The 12,639-nt window shown below is 40.8% G+C and overlaps 1 protein-coding gene across 2 annotated transcripts in view; it reads left to right on the top strand.

Moving 5' to 3' along the window:
• The window catches only part of EZR (ezrin), a 38,258-nt gene that overhangs the window by 6,623 nt on the left and 18,996 nt on the right, over window positions 1–12,639 (top strand). For both annotated transcript variants that reach the window (XM_076333772.1, XM_076333773.1), the window contains exon 2: window positions 10,675–10,758. In XM_076333772.1, coding sequence (XP_076189887.1) covers window positions 10,675–10,758 — 84 coding nt within the window. The remainder of the gene's footprint in view (window positions 1–10,674; window positions 10,759–12,639) is intronic.

The raw sequence follows: 12,639 nt of genomic DNA on the forward strand, positions 1-12,639 counted from the left end.
GTGGATTTGCATGATTGATATTTGGTGATCTCTGTGTGGGAGAGAATAGCTTTTGTCTTTAAAAACTGATACAGCTGTGCAGGCAAACTTTTGAAAGTTACTTTTTCTGCCCCCACTGTGCTCTGGGTACACTTTAGGAATCACTGGTGCATATTTGTTTGCCATCACACTTCTATAGTGAAGAGCCTGCAAAGAGTTTCATCTCAGAAACCCTGAAGCTGTTTTAGGGGTCAGGAAGGCGTGTTGTGCCAATCCCTCCAATCACTTTTCCTGTACGATCTATAACTTCTCACGAGCAATCTCTTTGTGCTTAGATGACATTCCAGGACTTGCAATGACCTACCTTTATCTGGGAGCAAATAGTACCTGTTGCATACTGTTTGAAGTACCTTGTTGGGAGGTCTTAAGCATTGTAGTGTATTGGACGTAGATCAGTTTATCAAGCTATCAGAGGTGATCACATCACATAATCGCACTCATAAATTTCACAAATGCCATGTGGTACGTTACACTGAAGTCCATGAGGTAAAATAAGAGTCTGATTATGGAACAGGTAAAACAGAAGGGTGGGGTATTGAATCAATAAATCCCTCTTTGACAAATGGATTCATATCTAGAATGCAGAATGAATATACATCATTACTGGGCCTTGTGTGACTTGTTACACTGCTATTTCTCCTTAAGTAAATGGAGTTCATGTTCCTTCTGCACTTTGACTTCTATAAGAACATGGCTGGCCTTGCTAGGTCAGGCAGAAAGCCCCTGTAGCCTAGTAGTATACCTCTGATGTTGGCCAAAAGCTGATGCCTGAGGAAGAGTATTTCAAAGATATGCACCATTGCTTTCCTCTGAGCTGCTGAGGTATTAGAGGCTGAAAGTTCCTATATAATGAGTTACTAAATGGATTTCTGTGAACTTGTCCAGTCTCCCCTTGAAACCATGTGAACTCCAGCATCCACAGTATGCTTTAACAAAGGCTGTCCTAGATAACCTTCACACTGTTTGGAAAGTTATCTACAAAACTCCTTGCTACAGCACTATTCGAAAAACTTTTTTCTTGTTCAGAGTGTTGATGCCCTGTAGTTATTCTGTTGGTAGAGCAATGAACATGAGGTCCTTGTCCACCCTGTTCATGTAACTCATGGATTTATATGCTCTTACGTCCTAACCTCAGTTAATTTTCTTCCAAACTGAGAAGTCCTAACCAGCTTAGTTGATCCTTGCATGGGAATTATTCCATGCCTTTGAACATCCTTGAGCTTCTTCCAGTTCACATATGATGAAAATACTGCTTTGCCTCTTGTAATGTCTCCATGTGGGAAGAGTACAGTTGTTGAGTACATCTCTCCAACAGTTGGTTCTCGGTCCCCTTAAACTCTCAGGGCATAATCCCGTGAGAGAGTAAGTCATAGACTCTCCTTGTGTCCACACAGCCCACCCCGCTCCAGTATAATGTGCTGCTCTTCCACCTCAGAAGAGCAATGGTTGTACCTTGTGCTGGTACTGTTCATATGGGGTCTATTGAAAGTCTTAAGAGCTGTGCGCTGACAGGCTGTGGTGTTGCCTGATCTCCAGGTGAATATCTGTCAGACTTCTGACTCTTTGGAATGGCTCTGGGTTTTCCATGCACATTGCTCTCTAGAACCTATGCCTCTGCGTAAGCATTGGAATAAAAGGAACCAGTATCGGTGCTCAGATTCAGGGGAAGCTCTGAGGCTATTATAGCTTTTATTTAGATTATTCATGCCTTCAGACCCTGCCCCTGTTTGTTGCGACTTGGTACTGTGAAGTTCAGCTTTTGCATAAATTGTTGCATGCCTGTCGTTTCTGAATGAAAAAGCCAAGCAGAGGTATGAAATGTTGTTTCTGTTCTGGATCAAGACTATAAGATACTCAGTTATTTTTTTTATTTTCCCTTGCAGGGACTGCAGTAGGATCATATTACTTCATGTAGCTGACTCATAAATATTGGAGATGTTAAATTGTTTAAAAGACTCTGAAATTATAATAAAACTTGAGATCTTAAGCCTCTATATTATCTGCACCTTGGCCCCATGCTGATGCTTCTGATGGAAGACCACAAAAGATGGTCTGATTCATTCTGGACTCTGAGTGACTTCCTGAGATAAAGCATATTTGAGGATTGTTTGTGGAGCTTTCTTTAAACTTCATGTGTAAAGCCTTAGTCTCACAACTTCATTATGTTTAATTAGATGCAACAGCTGTCATGATAAAACAGTCTGTGTGGAGGAGTTTGATCCAGTGGCCTGTAGCTTCCCTCTGTATTTATTCTTTAGGTACAAAGGACCTATTGTTGCTGCAGTCTGTGTTCCTAAATCCATCCTAACATCCGTTGACAGCAAATGGCTCATCCAAGCAGCGGTGCTGTGCTGAGCCTGCTGTCACTAGCTGTCTGTTCCTTCTTTAAAGAACAGACTGCTGCTTGTACACAGATATTCCGACAATGCTGAGTATTATACAGCATCAGAGAGTCTTTAAAGTGAATGTTAATGTATTTCAACAGAACACCATAAACCCTCCTGCCACTTCTTAGCCTTGTCTGTGTTCAGAGTAAACCATTCCTACAGCCCTCAGAGAAAGTAAGAGCAAGTGTTTTGCATGGAAAACATCTGGGCTCCCTACGTGTACAGGGCTTTGTTTAAGGGCAATATCCTGGAGCCTTTCAGGGTTAAACTGCATTGCTTTATGTCTTGTCAGAACATAGGGCTGTCCCTAGGTAATTTTAGATTTAAAAAAATTTGAATCTTAAAATTTTAAAAAGGCCTGTGTCTCTCAATTTTTCAACTTCTTCCTAACTCGAGACAGAATGATGCAGTTTGCTTGTTAGGAAAGAGTTAGGGGAAACTTTGGTGCGTGGAGAAATATTTTTCTCTGAGAAGAATACTTGCCTGGTTTTACTCTTTCACTGAGCAACTAATGTTAAATGCACAGAGCTGACCAGAGGTGGAGAATGCTGGAAGTCTTGCTGAGGTCTAGTCTTTTGGGAACCAGGGCTATCAGGGATCCAGGGTCACACGTGCTTGCCACACCTGCATGAAATCTTCATGATCTTCTGGCATTCAGTGTGTTATTGCTTCACCTAAGATAAAGAACTGAATTACAGCTGTGGCTGCTTCTCGGCTTTTTGTGCAGATGCCTGCTATGCAGTTGTTATATGCTGACAGAAGATATATCAATCAGGCTTTAGTTAAGGAAACTGCAATAGGCGAGTAATTTAGTATGGTGTCGTCTTCTGCACAAATAAACTAAAAGGGTTTGAATTTATTTTCTAGGATTATCTTCATGTTTAACTGTAAGGAAGGTTTCATGCTATCTCACAAAGAGTCAAGTGACCTGGCTGAAAAACCAAACTCAGTGGGTTGGCTTTCTTGTAATCTGTTTGTGTATGCTGCCGGGGAGGGGGAAGTTTGTTCTGAAAATTCAACCTGCTTTGCTAAAACTGGAATTTCTGGATGACTCCTCAGATCTGGATATTCAAGGTTTTCCTACCCACATGAGCTCCCCCTCCCCCACTTCATCCAAAAGAGTCTCTAGCTTTCAGATTTCACTTCAAGATTATTCTTGGCTTCCCCTCAAAGTACTTTTTCTCTCTTCAGAAATACTTCCACAGAAGTTGTTATAAGGCTTTTTCACCTTACATGAGAGCAGCAAATACCTGGGCTCCTATTGCCTTGAGTAATCTTAAGAAATTTCAGTTAAGTATAGCTGATATAGTTATTGCTCCTTAAATACTGAGGATTATTACCAAAAAAAAAAAGTTATACAAGCTGTTGCATTAAAGTTGGCTAGTAGTTAAAGCTAACAACCATGCTGGACAATTTTAAAGTAACTACTAGCTTTCTAGATTATTATATACAATTGTATTTACCCTCAGTGGTATTTCCCCCTCTCATGGGAAGGTGAGCAAGGTTTTAAGGAGCGAAGACCAGCCTATGCAACTCTAATTTTACCTGTTGCAAATGCATCAGTACCTAACTCTGCTTCATAGACTCAGAGGCATTCCAGTGGAATGTGACTTAATGTTCCCATTTATTTGCAATGAGGAAGCAGTGTTTAACACAATAAGATTTGAAATTGAACGGGTCCTTCGGTTTGCAGTCAGGTCTTTTTGATTTAACACGGTATGCTGAGAAACTGGGTCAGTTAAATTGGTGCAACGAGCTTGCCTTGTCAGTCAAGTGGATGCCAGTGAGGCCGTCCCCTATTCATGTTTTGAGAACTGATGAGGCTGTTTTCTCCCTTGTTAGCAAACTGTATGCTCTGCAGTGTGGAAGGGAACACTCAGGACTTGCTCCCTTCCAAAAGAAGCATTCAAATTTGGGTGACGGTATTCCAACTGGCAAGTCATCAGGCAAGCAGAACAGAATAGTCACCTTCTATAATGCTTCTGGTGACAAATACACTCAAGAATGTAATTTTTCCTTCTATGCAATAGCATCACACCAGGAAATGTGGTGTTTTTCTGGGGATTATAATAGACCACATCCTTGTCTACAGTCCTGCTGTAGCCCATTTCTTGCAAGCCTGTAATTTGTTCATCTCTTTGTCTGCCTCTTGTCCATTCTCACCTCTCCAAGTGTAACACCTGTAACTATTTCTCAGACCTACCAAGATCTTTGAATTCTAGCCCAGTCCTCCTAAACAGTTTTTTAGTTCTTGACTGGGTGCTGCTTGTGGACTTGTAAGTGCGCTTTGCCTTCCAGGGACCATGAGATTACTTAACTGCATTTTCTTACCCCCTCCACCCCACCACACACATCCCCCTTTCACGGCCTTGGCCTGCTATGAAAAGGTCAGAATACGTGTCCCTACAGTCACTCCAGCAAGATGAAGATGCTGAGCCCAACTGGGAGGGAGGTCATGCTTTGGCAATTCTGCAGCAGCTGGTAGAATTGATCGTTGGCTTGATATTTGCAACATTGTCTCCTGCTTTGATAGAAGCTATGGAGAAGTTAGGTGCACAACTTGTCATTCAGTTGTAACTTCACATGGTTCAGATTTGTTGTATGCCTAGTCTACGTCATATGGGACCACATCAAATACATTACTAGATGAGGTCTGATCCATCAGGCAGGTTATTCTGTCAGAGAAGAAACAGAACTGGCTGCAAGTGCAGCTGTTCTATTGACACAGAATCATAGAATATCTCAAGTTGGAAGGGACCTATAAGGATCATCGAGTCCAACTCCCTGCTCCTCACCAGACGACCTAAAATTAAACCATATGACTAAGATGTACATGTTGGTGTTTATAAATACTAGAGAATAATATAATAAATTGAACTAATATCTCTCTGGTTTCTTGGGTTATTCAAGCTACTTACCCTCCCAGAGTTGTCCTCTCCCCTCCACAGCCTCAGAACCATTAGCTGTTGACTTCAGTAACTTGCAGAGGACAGAGAAATGCAGACACTGAAGTGTCATTCAGCACTGCTGCTCTGAACTGTGGAGCCTCTAGGGCTTTTTCCCTAATCAAAGTTGAAAATTTTCCCAAAATAGTTTCCAGGAGCTGGGACTACAGTTATTCTACCAATTAGCACAAGATCTTTCTTTATTGCTGGGCATGGAACCAACGAACACTAATGCATGGAAGGTGGAAGAATAGAGAGCAGTTTCAGTGCCCTTCTGATGCTGCTATGTGAAATTGCTTTTCCTGTTACCAGAGACCTAATCAGTATACATGTCTGTGAACAAGTCTGGTTGCTAAGGTTGAAATGAGATTACTTCATCCATGCAGATGCATTGCAACTCAGGGCAAAAAGCTTGTCTGTTATTTATTACAAGTACAACAGTAGTTATTGCTTGTGTGGTGGAAGAGTAGACCTGCAGAAGTGAGGATGCAAGCTTAATGCTACTGCTTTCTTAATAGTATTCTTAATACTACTGTTTTCTCTTATTTGTTGTTAAGACTGCCATATTCCTTCAGCACAAGCATGTCCATGTGCTACACGGTCAGTTTGCGTATGTACAAGAAACCTTAACAGGCCTGTGTGCTGTTTTTCACAGTATGTGCTGTGCAGCTGCAGCACTTGAAAAAAAACCCTTATCCCCTCTGTGCTATGTGGTTGATCTTGCTTACGTGTACTAGCTACTTGCCTGGGATTTCCAGGCATCCAGTGACTGAAGAAAGAAGGCATGCCTATCTAGGTTTCGCCATTATCGTAGCGCTAATTGCCATCGTTTGGAAAGATACTTCACTAGCATTTGCACTTGTAAACCTGCTATTTAAGAGACTGGTCTTTATCCCTCCTTGGAAAGAGGAAGAAAACATTCCTGAGCATTGTCTGAGGCATTTAGAGCTGCATACTGATAATGATATGCAACACCTTAAGTACTGGTTTGTCTTGTGTATATGGGTAAAAGTTGGTATTTACTGCCTTTTATCTTATGGAGTCACTGGAAATAAATTGTATGGTATTTTAAATGACTTGCACAACTTCATCGTTTCACTGAACTATTTTATTATGCAAGTGAACTTAAGGGGTATTGGATTTCATGCATCAGGATGCAAAATATCTGTGATGACTTACTGTGTGTGAGGGCTGTGGGCTTTTTCCTGTTCCGTCTGATGTTTTACAGTGGAGCAGTTAAATATCAGGAGGTGGATGGTCAACTTCAAAGATACCATGTTGCCTGCGACCAGAGACAGATTCTGGACCAACAGGCTGTAGCTCAAAAGTCAGACTTTAGGAAAAAAAACTACCTGTGCATGCACAGTGTCCAACACGCCTGGAAACTGCATTTATGAGAGGCAGGGATTAAAGAGGCAGTAGTCTTCGGTTCCTATCTAGGTCTTGGATCTTACACAAAGATGATGAGCTGGTTGGCAATGTGTTGCCTCCTTAAGAGATGATGTTTTCTGAATGTTTTTCAAATGGCACTTTAATTTTCCAAGTTAGATACTGTATGGTGCACAGTCTCTGAAAGGCCACAGTGTCCCATGGATTGATCTACTGACAGCATTAGAAGAGATGTTGTCTTAACAAAAAAAACCCAAAAAAGTAAGAGTAAATGCATGACTTGAGGGCACTGCTAAAGTGAGGAAGATCCCATTCTAACTACTGTAACTTCTAGTACAAGAACTTTCCATAGTGTTACGATTATTTAAATTATATTGTGAAGTTCTCTTCAGTTCCATCTTACGTTTTACTTCCGCTCTCTTGTCCCAGTGGGAAATGTAGGTAACATGTTACAGTCCACCCTGAATAGTCTGAAGTCATGGAATTAGTGTTCACTCATTCAGTGTAGTAAGGTCTTCAGTTTCTGTTGTTTCTTATAATTCATGGAGCTTTTTTTCCTTTTAATGCGAATGGCATTGCCTTTTCAACAGCATGTTTTTTCCCCTCTGGATCAAATTTGTTAGCAATTTTATGCATCCTAAGACAGGGGAAGATGAAAACCTTGTGTTCTGTAATGTTTTTGTACACACAAGCAAACCTTCTAAGGCCCTATTTGTCACTAATTTTAAGTATGTTAGTCTCAGACATAAAAGTATAACCATAAAGTGTTATGCCATCAGCCTATTGAGAAGGAAGTTACATCTTACTGTCTAGGATTTTTAGCATGCATTTAAAAACTCTTATTTCATGTATAACAGCCATATGCTCTACTCCGCCCTCCAAGCACCTGTGTTCTGAAACAGTTAAAAACTGCTTTCTTTTTGGTTATGGCTTCAATTTTGTCCTGGGATACTGCCAGGATTTGGTAAGGATCTTGCAAATGACCTGCCTTGCCTTCACAGGGTAAGCAGGACTTCACTTGTGAAAGTTGTCTTAACTGTGTCTTGTTCTTTTTGTTGCTGATAGAAATTAGTCTGAGTTGTTCCCTCTTTTCCTCCCCAACAATATCTTGAATTGGTTAGCACCTTGGGTTTTGATTTAATTGTCTTGGCGCCATGGGGAGTTTCATGTGGTCTGAGCTGAATGCCAAACTTACCTTCTCTCAGCCTAACAGACATCAAGGTTTCTTCAGACTGTCTCAACCAGGGTTTCAGTTGGGTTAAACTCTGTTTGCCTGCTTCACTACCAGCTTCTCTGTGGCTAAAAGCTTGTGTGGAGTGGTTGTAGGACATCTGTTTAGAAATGCTGTTAAAACCATTATATTCTTTGTGAAATCAAGGCTAAGGTTTGCAGATGAGAAGCAAGAGGACTTAATATGGCAGGAAGGAGACTCAAAGGATTTTCCCAGGCAGTCATTGACTCATTGAAGTGACAACTGCTTGCGGCCCTGTCTCTTCTTGCTCTGCCTGTCATGTGGTTAGCAGTTTGAGGGCACACCAGGGAATTCCTCTGTATCCTGCAGGTCGTTTGAGAACACAGAAATTAACCTTTACCACATGCCCCAAGTGTCCTTGAAAGCTTTTGGATAACCAAGCAGTCATGTTCCTGCATGCTTATGACTTTAAATGATTGAAGCAGAAAGCCGATGACTTCAGTTTTCGGTCTTAATACTAAAATAATTCTTAAAAGATGTAGCAGGTAAATGGCTTTAGCACTAAATAGCTCACTCTGTAGCTGATCCTTTAGGAGGGGGACTGTATCCAGAAAGGTCTTTTAGGGTTGGAGTAATACAGAGTATTTCCCTAGACTAGGGAGTTTACTTTTTTTTTTTACTAGCAAATAACTGCTAAGGAGATAAAGATGAGCATACTATAGTACTGACTGGAATTCTGTGCTCAGACAACATCCTGCAGGTTTTCTGGTAAGGAGTGGGAAGCACATCCTTTTAAGTTCTTTAGGTTGTAAAGTGATACTTATTTTACATCCACTGTGGTGGTTCAGCCAGAAGTACAAATAACTTGCACAATACAAAACTGCAGATTACGAGCATATGTTTTTCTTGAAGAGGGTAGATAGGGATTAGAATATGATTAGGGATTTATTGTTGAGAGGGATTAAGCAACAGGAGATTTTTAAGGTCACATCTTTGAATTGCAGTCTTGCTGTTCCTGAGAATTTGGTATCTGAACTTCCCTTCCCTTGCTAAACTGGAAACACTGTTTGGGAAACCTTTGGTTCTTAAGGCACAGGAAGAAAGCCTTAAGCATACTTCCATGCTCCATTATGGATCCCAAATGCTACAGTTAGGTTTTCTAAGAGCTCCTTTTCCCTTCTTGCTTGTTCTTTCTTCTTGCTTTTAGAGGATTTTTTTTCTAAAAATCCTAATTTAAAGGACAATGCTTTAAAAATACAGCTTGAAAGTGACAGGGCACATAAGCAGTCATCTTTCTATAGGAGGGTCCTCTGTCATCTGGGAGAGAGCAGGAAAAAGAAACAACTCTATAAAGGCTAAAAGACACTTGATGCCTTCATGTCTCACTAAAAAAGGAATGCAAAATTTTCTAATATATTTGACTAAAACTAGCTGAGGCAACTGGTTTTATTCACGGTTCTCTGTTAACTGTAACATTGTTTTACCTGATATTTATCCTAAAGTTTAAAGATACAGAATTAAGTGGCTGGAAACTGCTGCAGTGTCAAGGTTTTGTAGTGAGTGATTCTATTCCCCTTCTGCCCCTTCCTCTTGTTTCTTCAAATGTGCACCTCTGCGCTGGGTACCAGTGCCACAGCTGTAGCAGGCTCTCCTGGTCTATTAGCTCTGGCTTTCTGTAATGTGACGCTTATAAAATGTTGGAAGTTGTCATGAAATCTTATCTGCCTGTAGCTTACCTGTTGTCTGGCCTTGTGTTTACATATCCACATTGTCTTCTCTTTCCTTGAAAATACCAAGCTACAAATCTAACTTGTTCTAACGATCATCCCATTTTGGTTTTTTAATTTGTTTTGGGGTTGTTGGGTTTTTTGAGACATAGTATAATATTGCAAACGATATAGTCTCCTGTAGTCGGAACAGCAGAGATAATCCTTTCCTGATTTGCCATTTTGCTGGTCCTTATGCTATTTCCTGCAAGCTTAGTTGCTGCTTTTGCCTCCTGATTAACTGCTAATAGACTTTTTCAAGTCATTAAACAGTCTTGCCTTCTGCATACAAGAGTAACCTCTGTCTTGCAGTCTACTTCTGCCACTGCAGTAAATCTGGTTATGTTGTTTCTTCACTAACGGCAATAGCTTAGTGAGCTCTTGCCCTGTAGAGTACTCATAACTCATTCAGTACCCATAACTGCTGTTTTTATGTGCGGAGTAGATTTTTATGAGGGAAAGAATGAATGTTTATCAGGTTAATGCTGATTGCTTTGTAAGAATAATCTGCAGCCTTTTGCCTCTAAAACCTCAGATTAATTCCAGCTCTAATATAAATGGAAGTTAAATTATAAGTCTTAAATTTAATTTAGTCATTAGGGCCTTTCGTAATCCAGGGGATGGCCTGCAGGCAGCTATGCTGTGCACTCACAGGAGCTCTTATTCCACGGGGGTTTAGGCCTGGAAATGGTCAACTCTAAAATGCCCCCAGAAGTTCAGTCCAATCCTGTGTTGAGTAGGAAAACCTGCAGAGCAATCTGGATAAGACAGCAAAGTCAGTGCCCCAATTAAGTTTGCTGGTGTGATAACAAATCTAATTGAGGCTTAAGTGTGTATATTATAGAGCTTATGGTAGTGCATGAAAGCGTGGAGACTGTTGTACACAAAGTACTATGTTAACACTGAGAAATAGCTTTCAATACATCTTAAACAATGCTCTTTGTTTTTCTCCTTAGATCAATGTTCGAGTTGTTACTATGGATGCAGAGCTGGAGTTTGCCATCCAGCCAAACACTACAGGCAAACAGCTGTTTGACCAGGTCAGTAAAGGGTTGGTATGGGCTCTTGTTTAAGCTTGGAGTACATTTCAGACTATAGTGTTTTCTTAAGACTGGATTCCAAACCTACCTTTCTTTCTTCTCTCCATCTCTTAATCAAAAGGTCCTGGTCTGAACTAAGATCTCTAAATTCCATCACAGTAAAAGAAAAAAGCAAGAATTCTTGCAGGCTTGTTATGTTCCAGTGAAACCTGTCTTCCTAGCAGTGTTGGGTGATGAGGTGTCACAAGGGACCTAAAATGTCTAGCCAGCATAGGTAGCGTGTAAAAATGCACCTCTTGCTTTGAAATACAGCATAGCTCTTACTTATTTCTTAAATTCTGAAGTTGAAATGTTGTCCCTGTGCATAAAACTCTTCAGAATCAGGTCTTCAGATGACTGACAAAGGGGTAGGCATAGCTGCATTCATTCAGGAGCTGGGTTGGAGGTAGCCACTTGCCACAGGTGTTTGAGTTTGCCAAACTACTGGAAAACCAGAAGAGTTTGTGATCTCCATGCAGCAACTATAGCAACATGCCTTATAAGAAGCCCCTGTGCAGCAGGATGGAGCAGAGACTTGTCCAGCCTGCCTCCAGGGGTTCCCAGGGAAGTGGAGGGCATAAGTAGCCAAGACTCTCCTCCCTTACTGTTATTCTTCCTGCTACTGCATTAACAATATACAGGTCTGTTTGGAGATGGTCCTACAAAGGTCTGATAAAGACAACTCAAATAAACAAAGAGCACTTCGTAAAACTTTTATTCTTTTCTTAAGTAGCTTGCTCTTATAAAACTGAAGCAAGGCCTAGATTTCAGCAGAAAAAATTAACTTACTGTTCTGGAATTTAAAAAAAAAAAAAAACAACTTGCTTCTAGTTATTCCTGCTGGAACCCTGAAAACTAAGAATTGATCTATGCAGACTTCAGTTACACATATTAAGCTGTTTATGAAGTGTTACAGCAATTCCTTTGCACTTCTCCCCTTGTTGACACCCTGCTAGCCTTGATAGCAAAGGGTGGTTGAGCTTTAACTCAAGTACGCAGAACTGGCTAAACAATGTCCATTCCTTCTAAGTTTTTGTTGGTACAATTTCTCGTTTCAATGAATTAGCTAGAACTTGCTAGGCCTTATGGCAACTGTGCAGGGAGAAGTACTTTTCCAAAAAAAAAACCCCAAAGTACCCCCCCCCCCCCAAAAAAAAAAAATAACGCAAGCCCCCAACAAAAAAACCCCCCACATTCAGTGGGTTCTTGCAGGGAGTGAAATTATAATCACTACAGAACTTCACAGTACAAAATAGAGTACTACAAGTTGTGTTTAGCATTAAATCTATCTTTAATTCGTTTTGATTATTACTGATCTGGGATAAACTTCAAGTATTCACTGACTGGAAATTTGGTGAAGTGCATACGGAACCAGCATTTGGTGTTTGACCTTCCATTCACTGCTGATCACCCTTGCAGCAGCGTAACTTCCTCCCCCAGCTCCTTCTATGTTAACCCGAAACAGAGAACTTGGGTTTCATCTCTGAGGGTACAAAAATCCAAATGACTAAAAGCCAGGTTTTTAAAAGCAATGCCTTAGATCAGACAGTGTAAGTATGTCCTATGTTCCTTATGACAAGGATTCAATAAGGCCTTTTTTTCCTCCATATATTCATTAACGTTTACATCTGTTAAGAGTCAGGGTCATCCCTCTGGCAGAAGAGAAACTACTTTCTTGACCTCCAGCTGAGAAGCACAAAATCCTGAGAACATGGAAAAAGGCAGGATGCTTCAGATCCAAGATACTTACAGCTTGCTGTCTAGGTAGTTCTGGACTTCTAAAGACCGCTTGTTGCAGCACTTGTTGCGCTATTGAGATAGACTATCACCTCATGAAGATTT

This window comes from Aptenodytes patagonicus, chromosome 3, assembly GCF_965638725.1.
Source record: "Aptenodytes patagonicus chromosome 3, bAptPat1.pri.cur, whole genome shotgun sequence".
Lineage (NCBI taxonomy): Eukaryota > Metazoa > Chordata > Aves > Sphenisciformes > Spheniscidae > Aptenodytes > Aptenodytes patagonicus.